Source organism: Cynara cardunculus (genome assembly GCF_001531365.2).
Source record: "Cynara cardunculus var. scolymus isolate 2C chromosome LG 15, CcrdV1, whole genome shotgun sequence".
Taxonomy (NCBI): Eukaryota; Viridiplantae; Streptophyta; class Magnoliopsida; order Asterales; family Asteraceae; genus Cynara; species Cynara cardunculus.
In genome coordinates, this window is record NC_037542.1 from 16,747,402 (window position 1) to 16,760,757 (window position 13,356).

The 13,356-nt window shown below is 33.0% G+C and overlaps 2 protein-coding genes across 2 annotated transcripts; both read right to left on the reverse strand.

Moving 5' to 3' along the window:
* Window positions 1–3,659: 3,659 nt before the first annotated feature.
* LOC112528680 (transcription factor MYB3R-5-like) lies at window positions 3,660–8,005 on the reverse strand. Its single transcript, XM_025139705.1, has 8 exons — window positions 7,956–8,005; window positions 7,480–7,633; window positions 6,579–6,630; window positions 6,212–6,269; window positions 5,947–6,041; window positions 5,736–5,839; window positions 4,727–4,855; window positions 3,660–4,530 (listed from the first exon to the last, which is right to left on the reverse strand). The coding sequence occupies exons 2-8, from the start codon at window positions 7,602–7,604 to the stop codon at window positions 3,660–3,662; spliced, it is 1,434 nt and encodes a 477-aa protein (XP_024995473.1). The 5' UTR covers window positions 7,605–7,633; window positions 7,956–8,005.
* A 3,177-nt stretch (window positions 8,006–11,182) lies between these two features.
* LOC112527625 (lichenase-like) lies at window positions 11,183–12,911 on the reverse strand. Its single transcript, XM_025138371.1, has 3 exons — window positions 12,837–12,911; window positions 12,027–12,567; window positions 11,183–11,742 (listed from the first exon to the last, which is right to left on the reverse strand). The coding sequence occupies exons 1-3, from the start codon at window positions 12,898–12,900 to the stop codon at window positions 11,310–11,312; spliced, it is 1,038 nt and encodes a 345-aa protein (XP_024994139.1). The 5' UTR covers window positions 12,901–12,911; the 3' UTR covers window positions 11,183–11,309.
* Between the last annotated feature and the right edge of the window lie 445 nt (window positions 12,912–13,356).

A 13,356-nucleotide genomic window follows, 5' to 3' on the forward strand; every position in this document is an offset into this window, starting at 1 on the left:
CATAAGTACAACTTATTAAAGCTCGATGTTTGAATTCGTATAAATAACTGCGGATAAACATAATCAAATAGAGAATGAACATCTCATTTTAAAATATAAAAAATCTAAAATATAATTAAAATAATTATCGAGTTCCAACAAAATAAAAAATTATTATCTTTATAAAAAATTATATTATTAAAACAAATACAAATTACTTTGTTATTATACATAAATTAAATTATAAAAAAATTGGATTAAAAAATTACACAAAAATATGAGAAATTTCAAATAGTTAATTTGATACTAATATCTATATATTTTTGTCAAATTTTTATGATATCGTCAAACATATATTTTATTCAAAAATAAAAACATCATCGCTTTCTCAAAATCACATAAAGCCATATTATAAAATCGACTGAGATAAAAAATAAAATGAAATATTTAAAACACGATGTATCTCGCTGCATTGCGCGAGTACGCTTCTAGTTACATAAAAATGATAACTTTTAAATAGTTGATTTGATATTAACATTGATATTTTTTTTTTCAAATTTTTAAGATATCTTCAAATTTATATTTTAATTAAAAAATAAACTTATTATTACTTTATTAAAAACACATAAAATCGTATTATAATAGCGACAGAGACAAATAATAAAATAAAACATTAAAATCGATATATGTCTCGCTGCATTGCGCGAGTACTCTTCTAGTAAGATACTATAAACAGTTAAAAGAAATTCAGTGACCATCCTAGAAATACTTGAACTAACGATTTGTGTGGAAAAGCCCTAAAGCCTGATATTTATTTGTCAATTGAACGAGCGTTCAAGGTTGAATTCAAGCGTTTCTTATTCCTTCCTACGACTTAGAATCGGTCACACATATAGTTTTAAATAACTCGTTATGGCACGCTATGGCATCGGGTCTTGAGTTTGCCACCACATTAATCTTGGTGGCTCCATTCTAAGGCTTGACTCGATTGTAACGCGATATGGAGCGTGTACAACGCGTTATTTTGTAAGGTGTGGGGATTTTAATATATAATTTGAGGGATTAATGATAATTATATACAAGACCTAAGATTTAAATGAACATAGAAAAAATTAAGAACTAAAAGCTTAAATAGGTAAATGCTTACTCTCATGCTCATATATGAAGAACTGAACACGAATTCTTTGAAAATTGAAGAGAGTAGTGAGTTCAGATTCAAGAGATTTAATCCCGATTTTGTACCCCAATATCATTTTCTTAAACTATATATATCACGTACCCATAATTTTTTCTTTCTTTTTTAGTTTTATTAATATTCAAAAACATGAACATTTGCAGTGTGTGTCTATATATTTATATACTGTATATACATATGAGGACATGTTCAAACGAGAACGTTAACTATTTAATAAAACAAGAAAAATGTCGTTAATGTACAAAATCATATATGATTCACATACAAAATCATACATGATTCTCATGTATATATTCACGTACAAAATCATACAAGTTCAAAAGTCGTCCGCTTACAAATTTTTTTATGTTTAAAATCAAATGTGATTTTGTATATTAATGATCTTTTTTTTGTTTTCTTTAATATTTAACGTTCTCATTTGAATCTTTCACTCACTATCTCTCTCTCTCTCTCTCTCTCTCTCTATATATATATATATATATATATATAATATTATAAAGTATTTGGATTAAACTTTTAAAAAATATTTTTAATGCATCAAGTGTTATTTAATAATACATATTACTTAAAGTTCAAGATTACAAATAAATGATACATGAATAAAATGATAAACATAATCAAATAAATGATAAACATTTTATTTTAAATATTAAATATATAATCAGAATAGTCATTGAGTTCTAAAATAAATCACTTCGTTGTTAAACTTTAATTAAATTATACTAAAAATCGAACTAAAAAAAGTCATATAAAAAACGAAAACTTTTAAATTGTTGATTTGATGTTAATTTCAATATATCGTTTTCTCTTCAAACTTATATCTTATTCAAATATAAAAAACATTATAGGTTTCACAAAACCGTATTATAAAATCAACAAAGACAAATAATAAAACGAAACATTAAAATCGAGATGTATTTCGTTGCATTACGTGAATACGCATTTTGAAAAATGCCATGGCCCTGTCATAAATCGTAAGGCTTAACGTCGTCGTCACACCATATATCTCACATCATTTAAAATCTTACAATATTATCCAAAGATCCTTAAAGTTATGGATTGGATCAATCGCTATCAATCTTTATAGTAGATCTCGACATTGTCTCATGATCCACTTGAAGTAATAGTGACAATAACATAAGCCTAATGCCATAGTTATCACAAAACATACGCACGTTTCATCATTTATTTCCTTCAGAATTTCCACAGCTCTTTTGAGTTGTTTTTAAAAGGTTTCTAGAACACGCCATTTCTCATACCATAAATAACTTAGGGGCTTTTCGGTTGCGGCTTAATGGGCTGTATAAGTCATATGGCTTATTTGCACAGTCATATCTAACTGTTCGATATGGGCTTATTCGGTCAGCCCATGGCTGAATCGCTCAGCTACAAAAGTAGAGTCATATACATTCAGCCATTTATTGTTCCATTTATTCCCTTTTAACCCTTCCCCTAATTTCGTCTTCTTCTCCCTTTATATGAAATCAACCACTCTTTTCTTGATCCAGTTCACATTTCAAGTTCCAGATGAAAACCTTTTCTCCTTGTGATTCGATTTCTTTCTATTGTTTGTTCTTACAAACGTTTTCGATTTCTCCCTATAGTTTTCGATTGCTTCCCATGGTTTCTTCTTCTAGGGTTTCGATTTCTCCCTGTGGTTTTCCAATGTCAATACCGTTTGAAAGATGAGAGAGTTTTAGGCAAAGGCTTGAAGGCGAGAGTTTTAGGGTTTTGATTTTGAGTTGGGTTCTTTTTTATATTGAGTTGGCACAAATCAATAGATTGGAAACAATATATAGTTACTGATAAAAGATATAGACCGAAAGATAAAATGGTCATTTATAACATTCAGACTGTTTATTCAGCACAACAACCTATCTGTTAATATACAGACAACTATATCCATACAGGTTTTAACAGAAAATGAACCGAACAGCCCCTTAGACAACAAAACCAACCTCAGTTACCAAAGAACCTTTGGTCTAACGATATGTGAGTCATTGGCCTCCTAGAAAATCAAGGGTTCAAACTTTACCAAATGTGAGAAGAGTGCACGAGTTTATTTGTTCTAGTTACCGTAAATAAATATTATATATTTAAAAAAAAACCCAACCATATTATCAAGAAAACCAGACTCAGTTCTGAATAGCATATAGTCAGTCAGTCAGTCATCTGCAAGTCCTAAACAAAACTGTCTTTCAAGAAAGTTATAAGAAAAACAAGTATTCACATATGAAGTAAGCCCTATTATTAAGGTATAAAGTTCTTCCATCTGAAAACTAGATCCACCCCATTTTGGTTGATCTTCCATTGCACCACCACAACATACCTCTTAATTATGTATATGACAAGTTTTCTTGAAGGATTTATTATATCTGCACCCACCAAAAAGAACAAGCAAAATCTTCAAAATCACACATTCAAGCCATTGAATCCTTAAAAATGTGGTAACAGAGAGAAAGGAGGACTCACAAATTAAACCGAATCACGGAGTCAGCATCACGTTTGCTTTCGGGGATCGAGTAACAGAACCAGGGGTGCAACATCTAACAATGGTCGGGTCCCATTCTGAATCAAACATATAGTCCAGCCGTCTTCCTAAAGATGGTTGCGATCTATGCAGCCACGAGTCTGGACCTCTCTGCGTGATTTCTGATTCACTAGTTTTCACATTTTTGCTGCAATCATGACCAGATGTAGACGGAGACGAGCAGTTGACACTTCTCGGAGTTCTTTTCCTTATAATCGAAGGCGTGTTCTTATAACTCATTGCCGAGTTTCTCAAGATAGATTCTGGGCTGCTGCTATTAACAGAGATGCTTAGTGCAAGATGAGGGGGAGTCGAACACGAAAACTGACCGTTTAGTTGCATAGAACTGTTGGCAGAGCTCGGAGATCCACTGTTCTCTAAAGAAATGGCCAAATTCTTGAGTTGTGGAGGCTGGTAACATAACGAACCGTAAGAAGGTGTTCCAAAAGTTGATAGACTTAGAAATGAAGTGTCGGGTGAAATCCCGAGTTTCAAATCTTTGACACTATCGACTGCAAGTCTTTTAGGCGATTCAGGAATCGATGGTTCAACTTTACGGATTTTTGCATACCGAGTAAACCCCATACAATCCTCATCAGTGATATCGAATTTACGATTTCCGAGGGCTAGATTTGTTGAACAGGTGTTGGAAACGTTAAGTAACTTCTTATCATCGGCATTCTGTTCTACTAATGGTGTTCCCGTGCCTCCCTTTTTCACTTCAGTATGCTCAGGAGATGAAGTTCTTCTAGGAAAAACGGGAGGAATGTTTAGGTCCAATCTCCGTTTTGAGCTATTCCAATGATTTTTAATTGCATTATCGGTCCTGCAATCCCCGAAAAAGAACATAAACAACTCATTAGAAGTAAATTAGTCATTTTATTGGTCTTGTCTTGTCCACTCTATTCATGTCTTACCAAACACTGAACAAATGTCTAGTCATAAAAAGTACATTTATGACTATTTTAGCCTTTTATTTGCTAAGCTGAATATATTTAGAAAAAGTACATTTTCATTTGTACCTTCCAGGTAGAAATCTAGCAATTTCTGCCCATCTGTTCCCATATATCTGGTGGTAATATGCAAGAGTTGATTCCTCCTCTTCTGTCCATGCTTCTTTCCTTATGGCTGGATCTAAATGGTTATGCCACCTGAAAAAACCATATAATATGTTTCATGGTTACTAGGGATAAAAAAAACTCCATCCACTTACAGCTTAATGGTTTGGGCAGCTTATTCGCTTAGCCATACAGGTTTTTTTCTTTACAGCTTAATCGTTAGCCATTAAGCCAAATGGCTATGTGGAATAAGCCACGACCCCTTAGTTGTCCCATTAAGCCACCTCAAACAAATTAATACCAGAAATAATCCAACCCTCCCTTTTTGCCTCCCTCAAACCCATCGGTCTCCCTTCCCTGTGTGAGAGCTAGCCCAACAAAATGGGAGGAGATTTAGGGGCCATGTTAGGAAATCTTGAAGATCTTCGGGAAGGGGTAGCTGAGGTTTTGAGTATAGTAATAAAAACTACAAAACCGTAAATTTTGCAAGTTACAGTTTCATGGTAGGAAACAGATTTGTGCAGAAGAGAATCAAACCAAGGGTTGTTTGGTTAGTTTTCCATCAAATCCTGTATGGATAAAGTTGTCTGTGAGGATTAATCTATCTGTATAGATTAGAAAGGTTTTTGTTTGGAATGATTTTTTCATAGTTGAAAGGAGCGTATTTTTTAATTAAGAGAGGCAGGTTTAGAAAAAAACGGCTTTCTGCATAAAGCTTCCTCCTAAAAGCTTACTGAATATGCCACTTTCTATATCATTAAGCCATTACCAAACAGTCATCTATAGCTAACCAAATAAGCTATCAGTCCCATTAAGCTCATTAAGCTGCTAACAAACGGGCAGTGATCCATACCAATGGTCAATATAGTAACAAAGATGATTTATACCATATAATTGTAACAAAATGGGAAGAAATAGATGTCATCTGGTATACGCAAATAGCATGGTAGAGTAAGTGGGCAACGATGCTTACCTCTCACGGCATTGTTTGCCAATTCGACCAGCTAAATGCTTCGCAATAAGTGACCATTTCTTACAGCCATGCTTCTCAACCAACTCCTTAATACGATCATCCTCCTGAACAAAAATTTATAAATAACTCATTAAACAAAGTAACAAATACAGCAAATCAAACAATAACTTGTGGGATTTAAAATAAGGAACACAAAGTAGTCCAAACATACCTCTTTGGTCCAAGGCCCTTTAACAAGTTCAGGATTAAGAACTTTTTGCCAACGATGCAAGCACTGAACATCTGATCGTCCTGGAATAGATTCAGCTTCACAAAAGAACAGACAGAAAATAAGATGATAATTATAATTTATATTGATTGGATTACATTTCAATAGCATTACCATTATCATCATAATAAACTCTACATTGTGCTTCTGATTAAGAGAAAAGAATGCAAGATATGAAGCAAAAGTGACAGCATGACTGCCAGCTCACCTATTTTCTTCCAGTTCCTTCCGTTGTACTTCTTCACAACCCCAGTTAACATAGTGTCCTATAACGCAAAATATAAAATAAAATATCAGTATCCTGCATATATGTGCTCAAAGGTTTCAAACATAGTCCAAAGAGGCATGACGTTAATTAGATATCAGATTTAAGAACCCCAAGTCCCCAACTGACTATTTTGCAACATGAAGCTACTATAAGTAGATACAAATTGCATCAATGATCTACATTATCATTTCGCACTTTGGGAGAACAAGAGTATACATCAACTTAAAATCTTGCTTTTACAGCCAGAAGATAAACCAAGAAAGATTGTAGTTCAACTGCAAGAAGACCACACAAGCCACCAACTAACCTCTTCGTCCGTCCAGCCTGCTTGTGATGAGCGCTTAGTTTGACAACTGCTCCTACAAGCACAAATAAAAGAAAGTATATCATGAGCTGGAGCCGAGAATTGGTTTCAGAGCAACCAAAGATGCTTTCACTCCCTCAGAGACTACTAATATCCTATAACAAATGGATAAAGTTGTATGTTGAAATTAATTTGTCTGTATACATTGAGAAAATAAGTCATTTTCTATATCATTCAGCCACTACAAACAGTTACGTATAGCTGACCGAATAAGCTGTGAGTCCAATTAAGCTGCTAACAAACATGCACTTAGTGACTTGAATAGAGGAGTGATTTGCAATTTTGCATGTTCCCCAGGGAGTAATTGCAGTAAACATGCCAGATACCATGATATAAGAAAAGAGAGAGACTAAAAGAATACGGTACCATCTATGGATACAATTAACCAAGATGAAACCAGTTCAGAAAGAGATTGCAGAGTGTATACCATAAAATTAGCAAGATAACCAATTGCAGACAATTCCCAAGAGGTATCACAATGGGTTATGGGCTGAGGGCTACTTTAACATTGATAAGAAAAGAGGACAAGCAGACTAATCTTTTTCCACTTTAAATGAAGAAAAAGACTAATCTCATTATCTGTATTGAAGCATGCTTCCCAAATCCAGATATTAGTCACTACCCACAACATTTTTTTGCTGATTAATTGATAATCAAACATAGCAAGAAATGGATTTATGAATCAATAACCTTTCTCTAATTTTGCCTTTTCAAGTTTGAGCACCAATTTACTAAATACTTTCATCTTTTTTCTACTCACATGAACTTAGGAAAACCATAAATGAGGTCAAATCCAGGTCAATAAAACAGTAAATCTTGGTCAAAATCAGGTTAAGAAGCTTACCCACGATTGTAATGAGATCTTGGAGTGTTAGCATCACAGCTACTATCAGATATCGACGAACACGAACTGAATCCGACCTCTTTCTTCAAATCAAAAGTATGTGGTTCCTCCTTTCCTCCAGCCATCACATCTATCTCAATTAAGATACGTTTACCTGCAATTACAAAATCAATAAAAAATCAATGACAGCGATCATTCAAGTTCACCATAAAGGGGAGAATCCCCATTCCCCAAGGACTAAAATCAACCTACTAAATATATAGAGATATTTGTCAACATTTATCAAAAACAGATACCAAAAAAGCTATCAATGCAAGTTCTAATTAAAAACCAGTTCAACTAAATTCCGATCCCAATAAAGCATACATTTTTCACAATACCCATTCAAAATCAAAGGGGGAAAATCTTAAAACTCGATTTATAAATCAATTCAAACCATTAATTTCCAATCTCGTAAACAAAAACCAAATCCATACCCTCTATCCATTAGTCCTACATCAATTACACCGACAACCCTCGATCAATCTGCATTACAACCGAATGATCAATCAAAATTGAATCACCCAAAAGCTAATAAGCTTACTTATAAACGATTTCAGTATTGAAAATATCCATCCTTATCAAAGATATACACATATACGTCTGAAAAAAGAGAGACGGTGGCTTCCCTAAGCTTCGTAACCGTCAAATTGATGAAAAATATAGCAAAAAAGTTGCGGAAATAGAGACAGTGTAGAGTAAATCGGCATTGAAACAGCTTTGAAAATATAACAAACCTGTTAGCTAGGGCTTTAGCGAAGATTTAGGGGAGAAAGAAAGAGAGAGAGAGAGTTATATTCGGAGGCAGAGAGATTCAGATCACGATGGAGTAGCGGGAAAACGAGCGTGTGGAGATTTTAGAGAGAGAAAGGGAGGTATTTAAAGCGTTCAAATTTTGGGGCTATTTTAGCATTTAAGAAAGCGTACGTTAGAAGATCTCAACTCAAGGTGGGTCCCTCTTTATATATATTTTTATTATTATTTTGAAAATTTAAAGAGTATAATAGAAAATTGGTATAAAAAACGAGTTTAATTTCTGTTTATTTATCGGAAAAGTATCTTTAACAAGTTTTTTAAAATTAAAAATTAATTTTTAAAATAAAAAATACATTTAATTTCAATAGATTTATTAATTATATTATTAAAATATTCATTTAATATATTATATATAATCATCATCAAATATGACATCAACAACTTGACTTGTGTTATTTTTCTAAACTTGACATCGGTGTATTCGGTTGTGACATGGGTGATGTTGACTTACTTGTGGGACCCTTTTGACCCGACTTTTAATAATGATCAAGTCATCATCTAATAAGCATTTTCTTTTAGATACGACTTAAATATTCATAATAATATACAAGACCTTAAAGTTAACAGTCAAGTAGAACTTCGTTGACCTTTCTGATCAATGAGGAGTAAAACCAAAGTCTAAGCAGTACCTAAGGTATCCCCCCAGTGGTTCAATAACCATGTATTGTGCTAATAATTACCATGACTGATTGTTTTAAAAGTATTTATATCTATTGTTGGTTTCCATATGCACACTGTGTCCCTTTACGGCTTTACCCTCCCCTGCCCTTGCGGTCATCATCAACAACCTCCCTTGATGTCGTCCCACCCACGTGGACCTTCTCATTGTTTTAACCCAACCACAAACTACCGATCACCCCCTCCCTTGATTGTTGTTGTTGTCAGACTGTTACTTGCTTTGCTCGTTGCTATCATCCACTATTGCCACTGGCGGAGCACGCCTTTGGCTAGGGTAATCCTAGGCACACCCTCAACCTTATTAAAAATTTATCATGCATAGCGGTGAACACGATATTGTTCTTAGGATTGTGATAACTCGGCTTATTACACATATTTTCTCTCACTTTCTCCCTCTAATTGTCAAGTATAAATCTTATATATGATTAACCTAGATATCCAACTATGCAAGCTGACTAATCCCAAGTGGACCACCTGCTTTGCGGGCAGGCTGGAATCACCGTATTTGAACTTCAGTGGTCACAAGAGGATTTTTATTCTTCCTTGGATTTGAACATGGTACCTCCAGACATTTTTGACATTTGGAGCTCAAACTCAAACCAATCAGACACCACCCTTGTGGTTATAAATTTTATATTTTAGTTCATCAAAAATAACAATTCATTTATACTCATGTTTTATGGATTTGGAAAGCCGTTTTATTGAGATTAACGCTAAGTTGCTTACATGTATCCCGTCTAAGGACTGTTTTAGAAAAATATTTAAAAGAGGTATCACATATCTTCACATTATATCAAAATCGAGACGTATCACTTCTAGAGACTCGACACACTCTAAAAGTGATTGATGAGGGGGAAAAACAAACAAGAAAACTACCCTTGTCAAAAATCCGAACTCTGCTTCTCAATGTTATCCACCGTCGTGTCACCATCTATTGTACTCAGATTTCTCTCATTTTGTCTCTCCACAAAACATCGATAGGGTTATGTCTTATAATTATAATTATTAAATTAAATTTAACCAAAAAAAAATGTCAATTTTGAAATAAAAAAAAAAGTATTTGTTTTATTTCAATTTGATTTTACTCGATAGTCGATAGTTGATAGTCGATAACTAGAAAACGTAATCAGAAATGGGCTTCTCTGTTTTGCCACTCGACCCAATTCAAGAGTTGGGCCTTAAAAACGCCCAAGTATATTCCTAGAGAATTTTTTTATCGACAAGAGATTGAAATTTAATTATTCTATTTATTATTTTATTTGATCTCAAAAAATTAAATGGGTTTTAAATGGAAAATAAAGAATGGAAAAAGAATATGTAAATCTATAATCTATCGTATGTCATAAAACATTTATTAATTTGTATGCATGAAATATTGTTTATTTAAGATTAAAAGTAAATTGTGCGTAAGTACAACTTATTAAATCTTTCTTTTTAAATATGTGTAACTAACTACTGATAAATATAATAAAATACATAATAAAGATCTTATTTTAAATATAAAAATTCCAAAAATATATTTAGGATAATTATTGAGTTCTAACAGAATTCCTAATTATTATCTTTATAAAAAATTATATTATTAAAACAAAAATAAATTACTTTGTTATTAAAACGAAATTAAACTATAATGAAGAAACTGAATTAAATAAATTAAACAAAAAGCCTAGAACTTTTAAATAGTTAATTTGATACTAATATCGATATATTTTTTTCAAAATTTTATGATATCTTCAAATTTATATTTTATTCAAAAACAAAAACATTATCGGTTTCTCAAAATCATATAAAACTGTATTATAACATCAGCATAGACAAAGAATAAATGAAACATTAAAAATCCAGATTTATCTCGCTGCATTGTACAAGTAAGTATCTTTCTAATGAACCATAACGTGTACTTATCAAGGATGATGGTAATGCGCAAAGTATCATTCTATTTCTTTTTTATTTTATCTTTTGTTCAGTTTTTTTTTTAATTATTTTGTTCTTATTCTTTTAGGCGGATTTGTGACCAAAAAATGACATTGAAAACTTGAAATATGACCATACAAATGTGATCATCAAGGTCAAAACCAATCTAAACAAAAATACTGACAGAATAATAGCATTCGTCTACAAAGTTTTACTACAGTTTTTGCTTACATAACTGCTTTCCAACACCAAAGTATTTTAGCAACAACGATGTATTTCATATTCTTATAATATTAAAGCAAGTATGAAGCTTAAATATTGTGCCAATCTGTCCTCCATAAAACATTTAATTTCAAGTACAATTACGAACACAATATTCAACTTTAAACAGATTCAAATCCCTGTTGGATCGAGTTGAAATTAAGGTTATACTTTGGTTGCTGATTTGGATAAAATACTCCAAAGTTTTTCTCGAGTTCAGGCTCCTTGTTGTTCTCATCAAACATGGCAAACAAGTATGTCTCTATGGCTCTTCCAGGCCTCTTAGGCGTACCATGTGGTGCATGTGAAACCATATTCGTATAGTATGTGCGAGCATTGTCAAACGTTGCTCCAAATGCACCATTTGATGGCCATCCAGTTTCTGAAATCACAATTTCCACTGTAGCCCCTCCAGCCTTCTCTAATGCGGAGTACATCACATCTACTATCGCGTCAAAGAGGTTCTGGTATCCGTTGGATCCATCTTGTACTACAGTTCCCGAAGAAGTAAACAAGGCATAGGCAAGCGATATGTCTCTTGGATTTCCCGAATAACTACAGCCCAAAAAACGAAAGGGACTTCAAATATAAATCAACCGTACATCAAGGGTGCTAATTGTAATATATGTATGTTAAGGTCTAAATCACATTTCAACATTCTCAATTTTGACTTTAGTTCCTTTTGACTTTTTATAACAAGTTGGAGATGAGTCAACATCTTGGGTACAACATGGTATAATTATAAGAATTTAAATGACATAATAAAATTAATGATATTTGGATAGATATTGACAAGTTAGAATTTAATGATAACTAGAACTGTATCAAAATAATTGTACCTGAAATACGGATAGACGTTGACAAGCAAAGGTGCATTGATAGCAACCAGGAACCCGATGATTGGGTCGATGTAAGCCCTAACATCGCCCTTAAATGCACCTTGCGACGGAGGAAAATCGACTCCGATCATAGTCGTGTCAACTGAAGTCGAGACTTTGATTTGATCCTTGAGTCCATGAAATGCAACGGCTTCGTGGATATTTGTCAGAGCAGGGTGCACCAATGGAGCCAACGTACCATCAGTTGGCTTAACTTCATTTCCAACTGCTATATAACGAAATTTGACACTGGGAAAGTTTACAACGTTTCTTCTTACCCAATCTCGTGCATTGTCACGACTTGAGGCAACATACTGAAGATCTGAATTTGGGACCCCTAACATCAATTCAATGTTGGATCCACTTAACGCTTGTAGAACTGATTGGTTAGGATCGTAGATTCTCATTCGTCGGATGTTGTGCGAGTTGTACAGATTAATGACCTCTGGTGGAGATGGAAGATTGTTTCCAAGCAATCCATAACATACTCCAATTTGTGACTCTGCACATTACCTTACGACATCAGATATTTTCATTTCATGATTGTTACTATATGACAGTAACGAATTTAAGATGATCATAAGCAAATGGAAAAACCATAAACAAAAAAATCCGAGAATAAGCTTGGTCATGAAACTTGGTATGACCTAACCACGAATGGTGACGGTTTTACAGTTCTTATAAATTCAGACGCGAAATGAAATTGAATTTGAATTGAACTGAACCGAACATAAAACATAAAACATAAGTAAATCGAGAAGAGAGATGAACCTGTTGTTCGTAAAGATACAGAAAGGAGAACAAAAAGTAGAAGTAGAGAAGCCATGGAGGACATGTTAATTTGGTTATGTAAGATTAGGGGCAAAATGCCACTTTATATAAGGGGCAAAAAAACCATATATTAAAATTCAAATATTGAGGCGGCTCATATATACTATAATATAAACACTATATGTATATCTATACTATATATTATAAAGTATTTGCATGAAGTACTGTTTATTGATACATATTATTTAAGATTCAAGATTACAAGTAAATTGTGCTTAAGTACAATTTATTAAAGTTTCATGAACTCGTGTAACTAACTGCAGATAAACATAATCAAATAGATGATGAATATTTCATTTTAAATATAAAAAATGTAAAATATAGTTAGGATAATCATTGACTTCTAACAAAATACTTGATCATATCTACATATATACTACATTATAAAGCATTTGACAAAAACTCTTAAAAACCACGTTTTATACGTAAAGTACTGTTTATTGATGCATATTACTTAAAA